Source organism: Apostichopus japonicus, chromosome 12 (assembly GCF_037975245.1).
Source record: "Apostichopus japonicus isolate 1M-3 chromosome 12, ASM3797524v1, whole genome shotgun sequence".
Taxonomy (NCBI): Eukaryota; Metazoa; Echinodermata; class Holothuroidea; order Aspidochirotida; family Stichopodidae; genus Apostichopus; species Apostichopus japonicus.
Genome location: NC_092572.1, coordinates 19,549,657 through 19,568,715, shown reverse-complemented (window position 1 = coordinate 19,568,715; position 19,059 = coordinate 19,549,657). Strand labels below are relative to the sequence as shown.

Sequence of the window (19,059 nt, the reverse complement as noted above, 5' to 3'; positions counted from 1 at the left end):
AGTTTTCTTCCACGCATAGATTACACATATCCGATACGTGCTTCCTTGTGTTCGACATTTTTGTAGGATTCCCAGGTTACAGTGTATTTTTTGTTTTGCTTCTCTTAAGTCTCCTAAATATGCAATGGTAACTGCAGATAACAAACCAACCTCGTACATATGTCTTCAGGGCCCCGTTTCGAAACCAGATACTATATGCACACCAAATCCTTTAGAAATCAGAGATATGAGAAAGCAACCGAATTGTCTAAACATATACGGAGATTTAATCGTTGTAAATCAGTTGCCTGAGTTTGCCTGGGAGGTTGGTAAAGTATAGTCTAACAAATTCTGATTTTGGTAATGTAAGAACAACACGTGCACAATATGAGTGAATAATATATTTTCAACCATCTACAATGTGATCATCGTAGCACGGTCAATATTTATTGTTTTCACTAACCATATTGAGTAGCGCAGTGATTCATGACTTCATTTTGCGCTAGACTGATTGATGATATTTTGCACCCATGTTTTTTGGCTGTGCCCAGTGACATTGCTCAGGTAATTATTTCTTGAATAGAATGGTTACAAAACTACTGTTGTCTTGGCTCACAACATATTGGTTGCAGTTAATTAGTTTCCAAAGGAAAATATCTGTGCGGGTTTATGCAGGGAAGCTTCTCCTAGAAATTCACAGCAATATCAAATTTTCAACCTTACAAGCTTTGGACCTTACATGCAAGCAGTAACCACTGATTATTGATGCAGATCTGTCAAAAGTCTCCCACGCTAAGGTTGGGTAAGATACAGACAATCAATACTGAAGCTCAACCCCAGAGGCATATGCTGCCATCATAACACTGATCATGGAACTGGCACATTTGAGTGGGCAATCTTACATTAACAACTTGTTAAGGTGACAGAGTTTCACATTGTATGTAATAAATAGTGCTGCACTAATGGGTGCTTTATGGTGCAAAGGTGACTATTATATTGATACCCGTTGGAGTATAGGGATATTTGAGGTCGAGTTTTGATGCAGGTCAGGATGACGTCTGCCTGTTTTTATAAAGTATTTTCTTCTCATGCCGTTTAACTGCTTTTTAAGCCAACATGGTGTACCTAGAATAAGAGAGCTAAATCGTCATACCCCTTCAACCCCCACCCCCTTTAAAACGTTACTATGACATGATTATTATGTACCACTAAGACTATGTGCTATAGGGACGCCATGGTGCATGGCACATTGCATAAAGATGACCAAAATAACGTAAACTGGTACATACTACATAATGTATATACCGGTGCTGTGGACGATTGGATGTTTAAGGATGTTTGCAAAAAGTTTAGCATTTGGTGTTGTTCTTGCAATATATGCACTTAAGTGTCCATTACAAAGTAGTATGTGTTGGTAATCATGAAACAATGGGATGTGTTTATAGGTCTCGAACTAATAATAGTATTGATATGCCATTATATTACAAGGAATCCAGTTTGTCAAGAGCTGAAGCAACCATACTTTCAACGGAGAATGGTACTGCAGATTCACAAGAAGAACTGCCGCCAGCAATTTCACAAACCAAAGTTCTTAAAAGGCTTCATCAGGTAACTGTTTATCCGTTGCTATATTCTACGAAGAGTAGCTTAAACCGCAAAATTAAGCTTAATATATTGTAATTGATTAAGTACTGACTAATTAGTCCTTCACTGAAAAGATCACGCGAAAATGTAAAAAAAAAATGGAGCTATTCCCCTTGTTCTTCCATTCAAATTTAAACAAATAGTGTCTTTGTGACCCTGGTAATGCACCATATACAAAACAAGGACATTCTACACCCAGGTCAAAGGTACCTGGTTTGTAACCATTGGCAGTTTTTTTTCTGCCACGAAACGTCTACGGATGCTTTGAGATGATAATTCATTACACTCTTATTGATCGTTGGGTGCTTTGAACGGAGAATATCTAGCTTTTCTTCCACGCATAGATTACACATATTCGATACGTGCTTCCTTGTGTTCGAAATTTTTTAGGGTTTCCAAGGTTACAATGCAGTTTTTCTGCTTTCTCTTAAGTGCCAATATATACAACGATAACTGCAGATAACAAACCAACCTCGTACATAGGTCTTCAGGGGCCCCATTTGCAAAACCAGATACTATATACACACCCAATCCTTTAGAAATCCGAGATATGAGAAAGAAACCAAATTGTCTAAATATTAACGGGGATTTTAAGCGTTGTAGAGCAGTTGCCAATCGATGAATAAGGTGAGCTGGAGGAAGAGGGATGTAGTATAACAAGTTCAAATTCTGGTAATATAAGAACAACAGGGGAATAATATAAGTGAATAATATGTTTCAAACATCTACAAATATGATCATCGTAGCACGGTGTATATTTCTTTATTTTCACTAATCATATTGAGTAGAGCAATGCCTCATGACTTCATTTTGTGCTATAATGTTGTCTTGGCACCCAACATATTGATAGCAGTTTATTGGTAACCAAAGGGAAATAACTTTGCAGACTTATGCAGGGAAGCTCCTCCTTATAGAAATTAACAGCAATATAATATTTTCAACCACACAAGCTTTTGACCCTACATGCATGCGGTAACCACTGTTCATTGAAGCAGATCTTTCAAATGTATCGTATGCTAAGGTATGATAAGATACAAGCAGTCAATACCGTGGCATGTCCTGCCATGTTGCTGATGGAACTGGCACATTTTAGTGGGCAATATTGCATTAATAACTTGTTTACCTAACAGACTGTAATTAATGGTGCTACACTAATGGTTGCTTAATGATGCAAAGGTGACTATCATATTTGATACCGTTGAGGTAGGGATATGTGAGGTTCAGTTTTGATGCAAGTCAGGATGAAGTCTGCCATTTTGTATATATGTTTTCTTCTCATGCCGTTTAACTGATTTAAGCGCCAACATGGAATGCCCCCCAAAAATGAAAACTAGGCCACCATACCCCCCCCCCCCAAAAAAAAGCGTTACTACGATATAATTATTATTTTTCACTTAGACTATGTGCTATAGTTTAGCAGTGACGCCATGGTGCATGGCACGTTGCATATAAATGACTTAAATAACATACTACAGACTACATAATGTACTGATAAATCAATCTTCTGTTTAAAACAAAAATATGTGGTTTAGTTCTTGAAGTATATACACATAAGAATGTCCAATACATCATGAAACCATGGGATGTCTCGAAATTAAAATAGTATTGATATGACATTAATTACAAGGAATCCAGTCAATCAAGAACTGAAGCAACCTTACCCTCGATGGGGTTTGCTACTGCAGGAGATACACACGAAGAACTTCCATCGACAATTGCACAAACCAAAGACAGTGATGTTAGTGAAGAGTCTCTTCAGGTAACTGTTTGATCGTTGCTTCATTCTGCGAAGAGCTACTTCAACGGTGAAATTCAGCTTAATAGATTGTAATTTATTAAGTATTATCCAATTAGGCCTTCTCGAGAAGATAACGCGAAACTGTAAACCAAAACGAACCTTTATCGCGTATTTGTCTTCAGTATCATTATTGTAAGTAATTTCTTACTTATATTGATTTCATTCCGTTCTCAAGTGTTTTTTTCATGCCTTTGTCCCCATCAGCCTTAACTGCAAAATTCGTAAAGTGCTTTGCGCTGCTACCTACGAACACACTTCCGGGTCTCTGTGCACTGCCTCTTTATTCAGAATTGTTCATTTTGAACTAAAACATCTGCGTTTTGAATCAAGTTGTAAGTCGAGAGGAATGAAATTGGGTTCACACTCTGTCACAGTTACACTGAAATCAACTGGTGGGAACCTCCTCTCGACGCAGCATTTGGCCTTATTCTACGGGACGTGTCATCCACAGGCAATGAACACACAATGTTCATTCATTTGAGAAGAAATGTTAGCTTCCTCTCTCCTGCCCTGCACTGTGCATGATACACAGCGTATTCTCTATATGTAGTTGTCACCGACGAGTACTTTTCAACTACTCATCCACCGGCGATGGCCCAGGAGTTTTGGTCTCCTTCTTAATTTTCTGATCGATGTACCTCGAAAGTTACCGGACACCAACATCTCTCTTTTCATGACAGGGGAGGGTCTTTCATCCATACATCATATGATGAACCTACATGCCTAGCCGCTTTTACGGTTACCGTGAGAGCATACGTCATGTCAAAAGTCTCTGCCAGAATAACAGCAGCCGCCCGGCAGTGTATTGCCGTTCAAACAGATTTAAAGGTTTCTACGGTCATTTCGTTGCTGCACAGTGCTAAACATAGGTACATTTCGGCAGATAAGGTATATAGGAAAGTGTATGATTTGCGTACAGACATATAAGTATATGAAATCCCACATAAATTCTCAAAGCAAAACGTTTTGTGCTTTAAATGAAGATATAATTAGGATCACTTTCTAAGATTAATTTATTTCACGATGGTCCTCCAGAACATCTTGATATGAGTGTACTTTTTCTCTTATATTTTGTTTTCACAGGACTTATCAGCAAAAATTGGAAAATTCTGGAGAGATGTTGGAAGGAACCTTGAGGTGTCTGAAGAACAACTCTGCAACATCGAACAAATGAGTAATCCAACTCTTAAGGAGAAGAATTACCAAATGCTACTTGTGTGGAAAATGAAAATGGCCAGCGCTGCAACTTATGACGTTCTCGGAGAGGCTTTGAGAAAAGCAGAAAGAGTTGATTTACAACAATATTTGCTCAAAAACTACCAGCCTACATGAGTTGAAATGTTGACAAACGCCAATTCAAAGAAGAACAACAGAAGTAATCTACTTCATATGAATTGCAATGAAGAGTAGAATCTTGTTTATACTAAATTTGTATTACCCAGATTGACAAGGCACATTCAGGTAGCAACGAACCCTTACCTTTAAATTGTTGCACAAGGAAACAGTATAATGCCTTAATGCTGCGGTTAATCTAAAGTAATTTAATTTTTCGTTGTGACTGCTCATGTAAACCTGACAAGTGGATTCTTATTCGATTCGTTAATGTGAATTTTTGAGCAGGCTGACCTTTCATTGTGATTATATTGTGAAAGACTCGGTGTCAACCGTGTGGCTGCGAAAATCAGTTTCGCAGGATTAAAATTGACTTCAACTAGTCTAATCGTGCTTTAAATTAATGCTGAATAGGATACAGCACAATTTGTAACGGGATCATGCCTAAATAAAGGCGTGGTAATGGTTAATCAATGCATGTTGTATATTTAACAAAAACACAGCCTTGGGGTTTGCACGAGTTTGGATAGATTAATACTTACATTATTTATTCCAATATTAAACTCAAAATAAAGTAAAACTGTTAGCAAACTGCTTATCCACTAGAGAGCCTGTGTAAGAGAATTTGTAAAAGTAAGTTGGCCCGGCGTTTCGATCCTAGTAGGATCTTCTTCAGAGGCTAAATGACAAGTAACATACAGTAACAGAAGGGGCAAAAACACGCACAGAACACAGACTGGTTAATGAGCAGGGTGAACACATATCTGCACTGACAGTTCTGTAGTCAAATTACAACATGGTTTGGTTAACACTTTTTAGTGCAAGTTGTTATATTTTTTATTTTACATTTAATATAAATAGCTAAAATTTAGTGTACGGTCAAAGCAGGAAACGCCAATTCTGTGCGTTGTAGTACTTTCATAAAACATTCACACATTAACAATTTCCTTTTACAATTGCATATCTGTCTTATTCTGCGGCGTCACATCTGATCAAACTTTGATAAAACTACGTAATTGAAGGATAGTCAATTTAGGGCAAAGTCAGAGAGATCACCATCACTGCAATCTTTAATACAACACTTTTACTTTCAGTATTTAGATATAACCGTATACTATCAAATACATCCGCTAACACTTAAGATATAAGGGGGTTGCTCGGTATAGTCTTACCTGACTTGGCGCATTTGAAATCATTTAGTCATAGGCAAATTATCTACTTTATCCCAGACTTGTAGTACAGTTTTAGTACAAAAGCACGAGTAAGCTGCGCTTACAAAACTTCCCATTGGTATGAGTGCGAGCAAAAGTTTAGGCGCAGCCATTTGGGAGGGCTTAGACGGTAAGTCGCCCAGTGAAAGGGATCTAATGGGAGGAGTGTCCCCGCCTCTTTGAGAAATGTTGGTAAAATGTAGGATGCTTAGGCGGTATTTTGTAATTTATTGTGCATAGGAATTTTATAATACTGTGTGTCAGTGGGTTATCAAGTAGGGCGTGGGGTGGGGGGTAGTTAGGGATAAATCCTCAGTAGAAGTATACGTGATTGCGCCTCTAGGCACAAGCACTAAGAGCAATTAGAAGCAGGTCATCTTGCTCCAGTATAAAGGACTATATAGGAATAAGATTTCCAAAATGTATCGAGTACGAGTACTAAGCCAAGAGTACAGGAACTACAGTACAGGAACTTCAGAAAATCAACAGCAGTACTGGCAGAAACTACAGTACAAGAATTGCAGTACACCAACTATGAGACAGGAACTATAGTACATAAACTACAGTCCAGGAACTATGCAAGGACGGACTAACTACAAATCTGTTTTGTACACCCATATTATGAATGTTAGGAGAAAATTTGTAATACCGCTAACACTAGTGAATAGGTTTAGAGTTCTTGAATCATCGACGATTCCGGTTTGCACATATTGCATATTGCAACCAGAAAAGAAATGGGCCCAGTGGATCTGATACAGTATTGAAGATGTTTCTCTCTTTGAGTGGTTGAAGTAGTACCGACACTCACGTTAATGATACTTTGCTATATTGTATTGAGAAGTATGTATTACTATGTAGGATTAGATAATTTATAAGATCAAATTTATTTTCTTTTAAAAGTGGTTATTGTTAACTAGTCTTGCGGTCTTGCAGTCTTATAGTCTTTCGGTCCGCTGAGTTGACATGCTGTATGCGGATTAAGACTAAAATATTGTTTTGTAATTGACGTATTTTTTGCCTTTTTTTTATTAAAGAAATTGTTATTAACTCTATTTAGCATAGAACAATAGTAACAACGAAGACAACAGAAACCACAAAACTTGTAGGACTACATCTCATGTCGCTAATTATGGCATTTAAAAGTGCTTCTTGATAGGCTTAATGAAACTTAAGAAGAAGAAACTTTGCATTTAAAGTTTCATCAACTTCATTCATCACGTTTTCGCCTGGTCAGTTTGATAGACGAGAACAAAACAATATAACACAATACTACCAATACTATTTTATGTTATTAATATTCATCATGGATGATTTATCTAATATTACAGTGGAAGTGACTTGAGAAGCAGTTACATTTACATTAAGAGCCAGTGTCTATGGAACTATCGTCTACGTTGCTGTATACACGCCCATTACACTAGTGTGTGTATTTGGCAATGCGTTGGTTCTCGATTCATTTATCCGCTTCAGAGAATTGCGCAAAATTAGCAACTACTACGACATGTTTGGTGTGACGGTAACCGACTTTTTGACAGGATTGGTTGCAATGCCACTCGCGATTTCAAACCGTCTGTTAATTAGCGATTTCACTTGTCACGCCCGGTCAAGGTCTCACCTCTTCCTACCGGCATATGTCTTTACTTTGTGTTCAATGGCTTTGTTATTAGGAATAACCGTTCATCGATTTATCTCGTCCTTTCAGATATCACGTCATCATGAATTCGAGAAAAACCTTTAAGATCGTAATTTTGGGGTATTCATTCGAAACGGTGTTTGGAACTCTGCAAGTCTGGAGTTTCGATGGAGACCCACATCTATGGATGTTAGAACTTTAACAGTACGATGGCCCGATACTAAAAATTCATGTGCCCTCTGCTTCATTAATAATACCCTTTTGGCTATTATCACTGATCATTGCGTAGAGTGAGAATCTTCTACATCGCATACCGCAGAATGGATACTGTATCAAACAGCACGTCTCAGAGGGCAAACTCTGTTGAATGGAAAATGCGCATGCGCACTACAAAAACCAGCGCCATTGTTCTCGGTGCATTTTACATTATTTGATTACCACAAGGTTTTAAGGACGTATTGGAAGTTTATCTTGCAATGGATCTGAAATCACTTTTGGCTGTCCAAACCTTTCGTGATATATCAGCTCTTCAAATAATCATTATATCTATGGATGGCGTAATCAACAGTTTAGAACAGCCTAAAAGCAAATACTGAAATACTGTGGTTAGTAGGTAAGCGACAGACATTAATAAGGATGGCGGTAATTACTAAGCAGTACTTCTGACTCTCATTCAGCGTCGTTCTTTGGTGCTTTTGATACCCTTATCCTTAAAATACGAATACAAATTTGGATCCTAAGATAACCAAAATTGAAAATTAGGAATCATTATAATATGTTTGTTGGGTTAAAAGTAAAATACTTATATAGAGACACCAATAAAAATAGCAGTATTTCACCTGTAGCAAAATAGTCTCATTGCACGATGATTGTTCGTTGGTATGCGTTTGGTGAAAAAAAAATATGTTATAGCCTACGGTACTGAGTATCATCTCGCCACCTGAATTCCACAACGGTATGGACAGTCGTTCTTCAGTAAAATCCTTCGGCGCTTATATACATGTTTACACTCACAGATATGCATTTGAAATCTCAAATCCGAAGACTACGATAGCAATACTACCACACTTCATCGAGAACACAGCATTCGAAGGCACGTGCCGCTACCAATTGGATTTCCGAATGATCAAAACTTTCTGGGAGAAATAGACTGCTTTCAGAGACCTCTGTTGTGTCTTTACAAATTGCGATAAAGTAGCAAATTTAATTCTCACTGTTTTTTAAACTTTCGATAATATCAATTTTTCATCACTTTTCCTAGTAGAGCCGGCGGTATTTCTATTATATATATACTGCATTTACCATTTTAAATGTAATCACCTATTTTTTTTTTGTATTAGCGGGGTCGAAATTTGTATAGAAGTAAAACAAAAGTAATGAAGGCCAACTTTTCGCTAAGCTGAGGAATGATTGGCGCAGACTTTAATCCTCAAAATATATTTATTACAAATAATCGAAGGTTAGAGCTCAGAAGAAAGTGTTGGGCTAGATACCGAAGTTTCTATCGAAAGCAGGGCATAAGATACATTAGTTAAAATGTGACGAGTGCCCGAGCTGAATTTTCCAATTTTACCCTATTGTACCAGATCTAGTAAAGTTGTGCATTCTTTCCGACTGAGCAACTTGATAATTTTCTGAACCATGTTGAAATGGTTTCTTATGTTAATTTTTGTTATTTACAACATATATCTGCGCAGTATTAAAATGTTAACTTCTTTCCAATTGATCAGTTTGATAGTTTTCTGAAAATATTAAAATGATAACTTATTACAGTTTAGTTATCATTTAAACAATTTAGTTTTATGCAAAATGTTAAAATGATGACGATTTCTCTGAAACTTATTTCTTAAGTCACATCTGGTACATATCAACAATTTTCGGCGGAATGTTACAATGTTGTCTTATATACAAGAGTTGGTAATTTACCAATTTTCTGAAAAATCGTTACTAAGTTCTTTATTTCAACAAATTGTGGTGGAAATATTGAAATGGCAACTTATTACATCTCGTCACTTCAAATCTAAATGATTAGTTTTATTAGTGTTATATATTCCCATCTTGATGTCTCTTTTACGCTTACTTATGATAAATAAAACGTTCTACTAATGGATTATGTCGTTTACTTCTTTTTCTACAACATTAAATAGTAGAAAAGTTGCACAATATAGAAAAAATAATGTTTAATTTATTTCCCTTTACTTTCATTGCTGTTAATTAACAGCAATAAATGTAAAGGGAAGTAAAACTATAAAAACAATGAGGTTGTGTCGAAGAGTTTCACTTCCAAAAAACTGAAGAAAAAGTCAAATCAGAAATAGATAAAATATGAACAAAGGAATTAAGGAGAAAGTAAACAAATCAAAACAAAACTTAATAATACGAATCCCAAACACCCTACCTACCGTCGACGTTGCTGTGATAAGTGTCATAGGAATACCTGGCAATTTTCTCGTTGTCTTTGCTGTTTGCGCCTCACGAAAACTTCAAACTACCACCAACCCCTTTTGTGGTCAACCTAGCCATTTCGGGTGGCATTTCTTGCGTGTATATCATATAACATCCAGTAGCGCTGTTAAGCGTTCATTTTTACCTTCCGGAGACCTTTTTCTGCAAGATTATTTAAGCAATGACTTATATAACATTAGGAGCTAGCATTATCAATTTGGCTTTGATTGCAGTCAATCGTTTAATTTTGATAACTCGTCCGAGATCAACTTATGATAAAGTTTACTGTTCCCGAAACGTATACGTTATGATCTTCCTCGGTTGGCTATATGTTATTACAGTCGCAACCTTACCGCCAGCATTAGGTTTCGGTGCACTCGGCTTTTCCCATCGTTACAGTGTTTGTACGGTGGACTCGGAGCATCCAAGATCGTTCCACAATGAAATGTTACGTAGTATACTGATACAGTTTCCCTGCTTGGTGGTCATTATCGCGTGTTACTATCTCATATATCGGATACTTAGGGAAATACGCAGGGATAGTTATCAGGCATCTAGAGGTGATGAGAGAAGAAGGATTTCTCGGCAAATCATGGTGGTTAAAACTACCAAAAATCTCTTTCTAGTGGTTTGTGCTTACATTGTATGCATCATGCCTTTTGCAGTAGCTTGCGTCATTCCAGAGAGTTACGTTGTGATTCCTTGGTTTGCAGGTCTAGTTACCTTTAATAGCTGCGTTAATCCACTGATCTACGGATTTAATCATCCGCAGTTTAAAGAAATCTTTCACTTAATATTTACATGCAAATGTAAGAAAATACCAGAACCGACTACCTTCATGCACGCCATGACCGTGCATAGCGAAAGTCAAAGCGCCTGCATTTTTCGTTCACGGCATTGATCACTTTTATCTGGTGGTAGAGAACATATACTCCGTCCACCAAAATCACCGCAGGAACCATTTAATGGCACAATATATGATTCAATCAAGTGTTGTGTGACACAAACCTTAATATACATAATTTTAAAACGAAAATGAATAACTTGAAAAAGTAGGATACAGCCAAACTGTAATACCTTACTTAACTTGATGGGTAAATTATATATAAATAGGTGGCGCTGTACAATGATAAGTGATTACAATCCCCAACTGAAAATCCAACTTTGATAAGCGTGCAGTTTCATGTCTGGATATCGCTTCATCTGTATGTATATGTGACGAGTGACTTCACGCTGCCCAGACAACCGGGAACTTGAATTTAAGAAAGCTTGAGAACGGTGCAGAGAATTGGTTTTCAACTTGCTTCGACATTGTTATAAATGTAAATATGCACTGTCACATTTCATTTTGTGATTTTAAAGTGTTACAAATACAACATTAGAAATAATTTGCCTTACGACACATAGGATAGAAGTTTTTAAGCAAACATCATGGATTATACCACAAAAGACCTTAGATGGCATGACAATTTTTAAAAACTTGACGCAATTCGTTTTATCCTATACGAAGAATTAAAAATATATTATATTACGATAGTGTACGTAACGATAGTGTACAGGGTTGTCGATCTATGCCGATAGAATGATCAGTAGGGAAATGGGGATCAGTGGAGGCTCAGAATGGGCAACAATTGTGTGTTCCCGCTAGGCCGAGCAATTGCTAGTGGATCCATAAACAGTATAATAGCTTTACCGTATAATAGGTGCGATACGGGTTAGTTTATTTTTAGAATATAAAAGTTGAACCATGTCAAAGCTAATGATCTTGTTGATTCTAAATTATCATTGATCGAGAAATAATTTGTCCTTTACTATATCAATTCATTACGAGTTACGCAGTATTGTTTTCGAATATATGGTTGATCGTAACATGGGTTGCTTTGGAATAAATAAAACTAGCTCAAGTCACGATTAGCTTGGACATCCAATCCTAGAAAAGAATTGACGTCCCAGTATATGGACGTGATTAGATATCTAAAGATGCAGACAAAATTCACACATGTTTCTGAAGCCAACAGCTTCAGCAATCACAATATTTCTTTCGTTTAACAACCAAGCGTCTCAGCGAACGAAAACAGGATCTTAATGAGTGAAATTGAACGCTTACTTAGAGGTGCACTTGTTGATCTTCTATATATATATGTACTATACGTACATATATATATATATATATATATATATATATATATATATATATATATATATATTTATATATATATATATAAATATATAAAGCTCTGCAAAAACCAAACATTGGCTGTTTTACTTCCAATCACTTACCTAATTCAATTATTGTATCTCACTCGAGATCCAGCCTTTCTCTAAATGCAGCTTAGTTGTTTAACAGTTTTTCCGTTATTCCTATCTATATCTTTCACTGTTGGTATCTAATTGATCCAACTATGCTTCAAAATGGAGAGCATCTTTGAAACTTTGAAAACGCTTCGACGCCTTTCCGAAAAACGGGTTAGGTATCGGCATCATCTTTCCAACTACAGACTATACCGTAAAAACAAAACGGTACCAAAAGGACTTAAAATCAAGGTCCGTGCTGGTTTACCACTTTCTGATAGCGACAGCTTTGCCAATTGGAAAGGAATCCTTAAGAATGCTTCGCTTGAATTAATGGCTGTGCAAATAAGTATCTGTCGCAAAACAATTCACGAACTTAGCCAGCAAATTGATTCCAAAACCAGAAAACTGCAAAAAGAACTCCCCAAGAACGAGTTCGAAAGAAAGCTTGACTCCATCTCGAAAATTTGCTTGAACCTCTCACATACCCTAGCTTCAAGACAATGTCACAAATTGAAGAGGGATAATGTCACGCAAAGAGTTAAGTCTTCTGGTGAAACCCAACTTGAAACCTCAAAAAGAACCAGGTCTCGCAGATTCCGTCGGAAAGAGATACAGACCGCATGCAACACCACCAAAAGTGCAGTTGCTACCATTGATTGCCAACTCTCGGCAGGAGAAACAAACCTACTCTCCAAAGGTCTAAATTTTTGCCCTAAACCACGGCAAGTAAACGCTCAGAAACTTTCTCTTGACCTAAATCTGTTCTATCGACGCTTACGTCTCCGTGAATTTTTTGCCGACGAAAATGGCAATAACACCACGCAACAAACTAACGACTTGGATTCCAATTTTAAGCCAAAAAGCTCGTGGAATCTACCCAAGGCCCATTGTGCGCCTCTTGAATCATTTATTTCGGCCATTAAAGAGGATGTTAAAACACACACCTCCGCCCCAGACTACCGCGACAATCTCAACAAAACTGATAGACAGGCCATTCATGAACTCCGGAAGCGCGATAACATTGTCATCAAGCCAGCCGACAAGGGTTCTGCAATTGTCGCTATGGGCAAACAATTCTACAGAGAGGAAGCCAACAGACTACTCGGCAACCCTCAACACTACAAACTCCTAGATTCTGATCCTACTCAAGAAATCACACAAAACGTGAAAAGAGTCATCCAAAAGATAGTCTCTAATTGTTCCATTGACCGCAAGTTAGGCCAAAACCTCCTGGAAAACGACCCAAAACCTGGTCGCTTTTATTTTCTGCCTAAAATTCACAAAGAAGGCAATCCCGGGAGGCCCATAATATCGGGTAATGGCACAGCGACTGAAAACATTTCCAAATTCGTGGATCTCCTCATCCAACCTCTCGTTTCGGCCCTACCGTCCTATGTGCAGGACACTACCGATTTCATCCGGAAAATTGGGAAAATAAAAAATCTTCCCTTATCTTCTCTGTTAGTTACCTTGGATGTGTCTTCGTTATACACAAATATCCCTAACGAAGAGGGCATTTCGGCCTGCACAAAAGCATTCAAACCGAAACGTGGCAAAACCCCCACGAAGAAAGAATTGGCCGAATTAATGCAACTCGTCTTGACCAACAATAATCTGGTATTTGGCAACAAACACTACCTCCAAATTCATGGCACCGCAATGGGTACCAAAATGGCACCGTCTTTTGCCAACATCTTTATGGGAAACCTCGAAAATGAATTTTTATCTCGACAAAACTTGAAACCACACACGTGGTTACGTTACATTGACGATATCTTTATGATATGGACCCATGGTGAGGCAAATCTAAAACTCTTCATTGATGACATAAACTCGTTTCATCACACTATCAAATTCACTGCTGATTTTTCTGGACTTGGCGTTCACTTTCTGGACACCACCGTGACCCTACAAAATGGTTCACTCAAAACAGACTTGTTCAATAAACCCACGAACAAGCACAACTACCTCTTACCAAGCAGTTGCCATCCACGTCACTGTACCAGAAATATTCCGTATAGTCAAGCGTTGCGCATTCGACGCATTTGCTCCTCTGAAGTCGATTTTGATTCACGCACTAAAGAACTGTCACAACACCTCCTAAACAGACAGTATTTTCGGGGTACTATTGAAAATGCCATCAAAAAGGCTAAAAGCAAACCCCGTACCGAAACATTGACGTACAAAACTCGTCAAACCAGTTCCAAAAGGGTACCATTGGTTACTGAATTCCACCCTGGTCTCCCACCACTGGCTAATATCATTCAGAAGAATTTTCACCTACTTCAAGGCACCGAACGCCTGAAATCAGTATTCCCAGAATTACCTGTCATCGCTTTTAAAAGACCCAGCAACCTACGGGATATCTTAGTTCGGGCATCCTTTCGGGATGACACCCCATTAGGGGAAAGCATAACAGAAACTACAGGATCATCGCCCTGTACACAAAATTGCAAAACGTGCTTACTTGTCGATTCGACCGGGGCCTTTCAGAGCAACCAAACCAAACGCACGTTCCAAATTCGGCACAAAATTAACTGCCTATCCAAAAATGTCATTTACCTCATCTACTGCAATATTTGTAACTTACAATACATTGGAGAGTCAAAAAACACTCTTAGAGAGAATGACACAACATAGATCGGCGATCAAAACAAAAAAGATCTACCAACCTGTTGCAAATCACTTCAATCTCCAAAATCATTCAATTGAGAATTTGCGTGTTATTGCCATTGACCAGAACGATTCTTGGACAGATAAATCTAGGAAAGCGAAAGAAAATTTCTGGGAACTAAACCTAAAGACCACGGCACCATTCGGTTTAAACATCAGAAACGATTTGCCGTCCCAGATAAACCAAAACAATTCCTTTACAATTACGACGGAATCGGATTAAAATAATCCGACGCGGATTAAAATAATCCGAATTTCTAAAACTTCTGCTCAATTCAGCAGAAATCAGTAAGTCGCTTTGCCCTTACAACCATGCCGACATCTCCTCTATAAAAGAGTTTCAATTCCTGCTACTCCTTGTCACTTTCGGTGATCATGCACTGAAGAAGAGCTAGTTTTGCTCGAAAGCTCTGCAAAAACCAAACATTGGCTGTTTTACTTCCAATCACTTACCTAATTCAATTATTGTATCTCACTCGAGATCCAGCCTTTCTCTAAATGCAGCATAGTTGTTTAACAGTTTTTCCGTTATTCCTATATATATATATATATATATATATATATATATATATATATATATATATATATATATATATATATATATATATATATATTTATATATATATATATATATATATATATATTTATATATATATATATATATATATATATATATATATATACATATATATATACATATATATATATATATATATATATATATATATATATATATATATATATATACATATATATATATATATATATATATATATATATAATAAAAATATACGTTATATACGTTATGTATCTTGTGCTTTCCAATCGCTACAAGAGTTCAAGAAAGATATGGAACTGTTCGAGGGCTCCGAAGCACTTCCCTTGGACCACGGAGAGAGGATCCATTATGACCACCTTAACTCCCAGCCAGTAACAGGGTATCTCCTCCTAATCGGAACTACGTCGCTCCTACACAGAAGTATACAGTCGTTAAAACAAGTTGCCAAGTGCTCACAACACGCGAATATGTTATAACCCCCCCCCCTTAACTCTTCAGCTGCCCCACCTCCCTCCCACTTCCCATAATTTTTTGAAAAAATGGTTGTGTATGTGGGCTTCCTGGATAGAGCGGACCTTGTTTTTCATTTATAAGGAGGAGAACATTTCCGTTCAGTTTACTAGTCTACAATGAGTATAAAGACAGAAAGTCGCAATTATGGAATAATGGACCTTTGAAACACAAGAATCAAGCAGTTCCTGCACAAGGGTATGCTGTTGATTATAATATTCAGGTACGGACGCAACCAGCTGTTTTATAATCAATGGCAACATATTAATTATTTTACTCTGCATGAATATTCAATTACCCATTGTAATGCATTGACCATTATTACACTAAATATATTACAAGTGAAGCAAAATCGATGGAAAATGGATGAGTAGGGTTTCGTAACTTTATGGACATGACGTGTTAAACTTGAATACAAAGCTATCGACAAGAAGAAAACTACAAAATACAGCAAATTTACAAATAAACAACGTATAAGCTGAGATGTCACTATGGTAATCGACTTCATTTAACTTATGCGACCCGGTGTCATAATTCAATGCTGCAAGAGTTTCGCCGCCAGGAGATCATTACTTAGAAAAATATATGGTAGTCTTTTGAATACACTGATCTGTATATTATTTGACTCGAAGCTTTAAAGAAAACCTATAAACCAGAGTAGACTCTGAGTTTTAATCAAAAATAGTCAATATTGTCTTACTTATTATAACACTGAAAGGTTAACACTGAACAGCTTTCGAAAGTAAAATTCAGGAATTGTTTCACTTTATAGACAAAAACATCATGTCTATAAAAAAAAAAAAAACTACACGCGTGTTTTTGTCCCTTCTGTTACTGTTACTTGTCATTTAGCCTCTGAAGAAAATCCTGCTAGAATCGAAACGTCAGGCCAACTTAATTTTACACAATAACATATCTCGGTAGGTGAATATGAGTTTAATATTTTCTTGATAAATTTTTGAAGCAAATTACCATTATTGGACTTCCTAGCATCTTAAAAGGTTATACCTATGACCTCTAGCACTTCATTGCACACATAAAACTAGTCATTCAGACTCCCGGTATAATTCGAATTATTTACGACAGTTAATGGAATTTTTTTTTAAACAAAATGATTTAATTGTTTGACATTTTGTAATATATACACACTTACACATGTAGAATTTATCAATCTTTAAGTTTAGTGATATTTAATACACACTAATATATCTAATATTTATCACTTGTCAAGTTTCCTGTTCTCTATTACACACTATAGTACATTAAGTATCACTAGTCAAGTTTCGTGTTCTTTACTACACACTGGTACATCTAGTATGTATCACTAGTAAATTTTCGGGTTCTTTACACACCGGTACATGTAGTATTCATGACTCGTCAAAGTTTTGTGTTTTCTACTACACACTAGCACATCTAGTATGTATCTAAATCTACAATCCTGCCAATGTATTTGGGGAGAGGTGTGCTGCAACTTCAACCAGCAAACAAATAATTGAGGCGGAGAAAAAGTTATACAAACAATGGTAATTGACCTTTTGGCTTTGATAATGTTTTTAAAAGAATCATAAGATGCTATTTGCAATTAACTGATGAACATAATAGGTTTTGTCATTTGTTAAACACGTTTTTGCTTGAGTACTTGTTTAACACTACAACTAGCATTTGGGAAGCACTTGGGTGAGGCACACATTTTTGGGAGGGCACGTGCACGCGACATTCTGTCAGGGAGTCAAAACACTAACTCCAAGCATATTCCCGTGGCAAACAATGTGACCTTGGTCATAAAACAATATTCCACACGATTAGTTTAACACCCAATGTCAATATCTTGGCCCTTACTTGAGATATGGTTGATTGCATGTTCGCTATTTTGACATGCTTTATCAGCGATTCTTACAAGGATCTATACTTCTGTGAATGCATATATGCCATAACCATATTTCTTACAATATTTTATACACAATACAAAAGACATATAGTCCAGACAATAGCAGTTTCTATAATCAAGTACTATTTGAGAGGTATTCAAAACTTTACTTTTAATAATTAACCTGCTTTTAATAATTAACCTAAAACATGTGTAAAACGCTTACTGAACGGGTGCTACGTAGAAATCGCTGGCAACATTATACATAAATCATTTTTAGTTGAGTTACATGCTGAACATGTAAAACTTTACAAAACAGTAGTGAAGTAAATTTTACTTAAATGTTTCAGTGTTCTTATTTTACATGAAAATCAAGTAAAGTGTTACTTAACCTGTGTAAAAAATCTGAGTGTAAGTGTTGCAATAAAAGTTGAATTCATCAAATATTGTGAATTATTTGTTTTGTCATTCGTTTTTGTTGTCTCTCAAATGGACCTTTCTGTTGTGATCGATTAAATAACAAAAAGTGCATCAAGCTGCTTTTAATAATTTACCTAAAACATGTATAAACGCCTACTGAACGTATGCTATGTAGAAATCGCTGGCAAAATGTTACATAATATTGTTTGTAGTTACGTTACATGCTGAGTATGTAAAACTTTACAAAACAGCAGTTAAGTAAATTTTGCGGATGTTCTAGTGTTCTTATTTGACAGAAAAATGAAGTAAAATTTTACTTAACCGGTACAAACAATTTTCTTAGTGTGCATGCTATGTCCCTATCACATAATAGTAGTTAGTACCTGGAGAAGGAATGCACACAGGCTTGCATCATTACGATAATACTATACAAATAGTCACAGTATCAGTACAGTATGATTCGATACTCTGTTCGACCAAATACCTTCAGTTTTACGGTAAGACATTTTATTGCAAAACTGTCAAAGGAAAATAGCCAACCATGAATACACTTAGCCACGACTCTATACTGCCGTTGAGGAGATAAGGTAGTCCAACTGCTTCTAAAATTCTATATTGAAAGTCTCAACAACAAAAAACTCACAAGACGATTTCCAGAAATATTGCTATATGTTGTTTCTTCTCCACAGTGTA

The 19,059-nt window shown here is 36.7% G+C and overlaps 2 protein-coding genes across 2 annotated transcripts in view; both read left to right on the top strand.

Annotated features, from left to right (window-relative positions):
- Positions 1 to 7,651, top strand: part of LOC139978051 (uncharacterized) — a 58,984-nt gene extending 51,333 nt beyond the window's left edge. The window contains exons 10-12 of the mRNA XM_071988001.1: positions 1,468 to 1,587; positions 3,251 to 3,382; positions 4,505 to 7,651. Of these exons, the coding sequence (XP_071844102.1) occupies positions 1,468 to 1,587; positions 3,251 to 3,382; positions 4,505 to 4,753 (501 nt within the window). The 3' untranslated portion in view covers positions 4,754 to 7,651. The remainder of the gene's footprint in view (positions 1 to 1,467; positions 1,588 to 3,250; positions 3,383 to 4,504) is intronic.
- The window catches only part of LOC139978049 (uncharacterized), a 294,882-nt gene that overhangs the window by 126,025 nt on the left and 149,798 nt on the right, over positions 1 to 19,059 (top strand). The gene's annotated exons all lie outside the window — the stretch shown is intronic.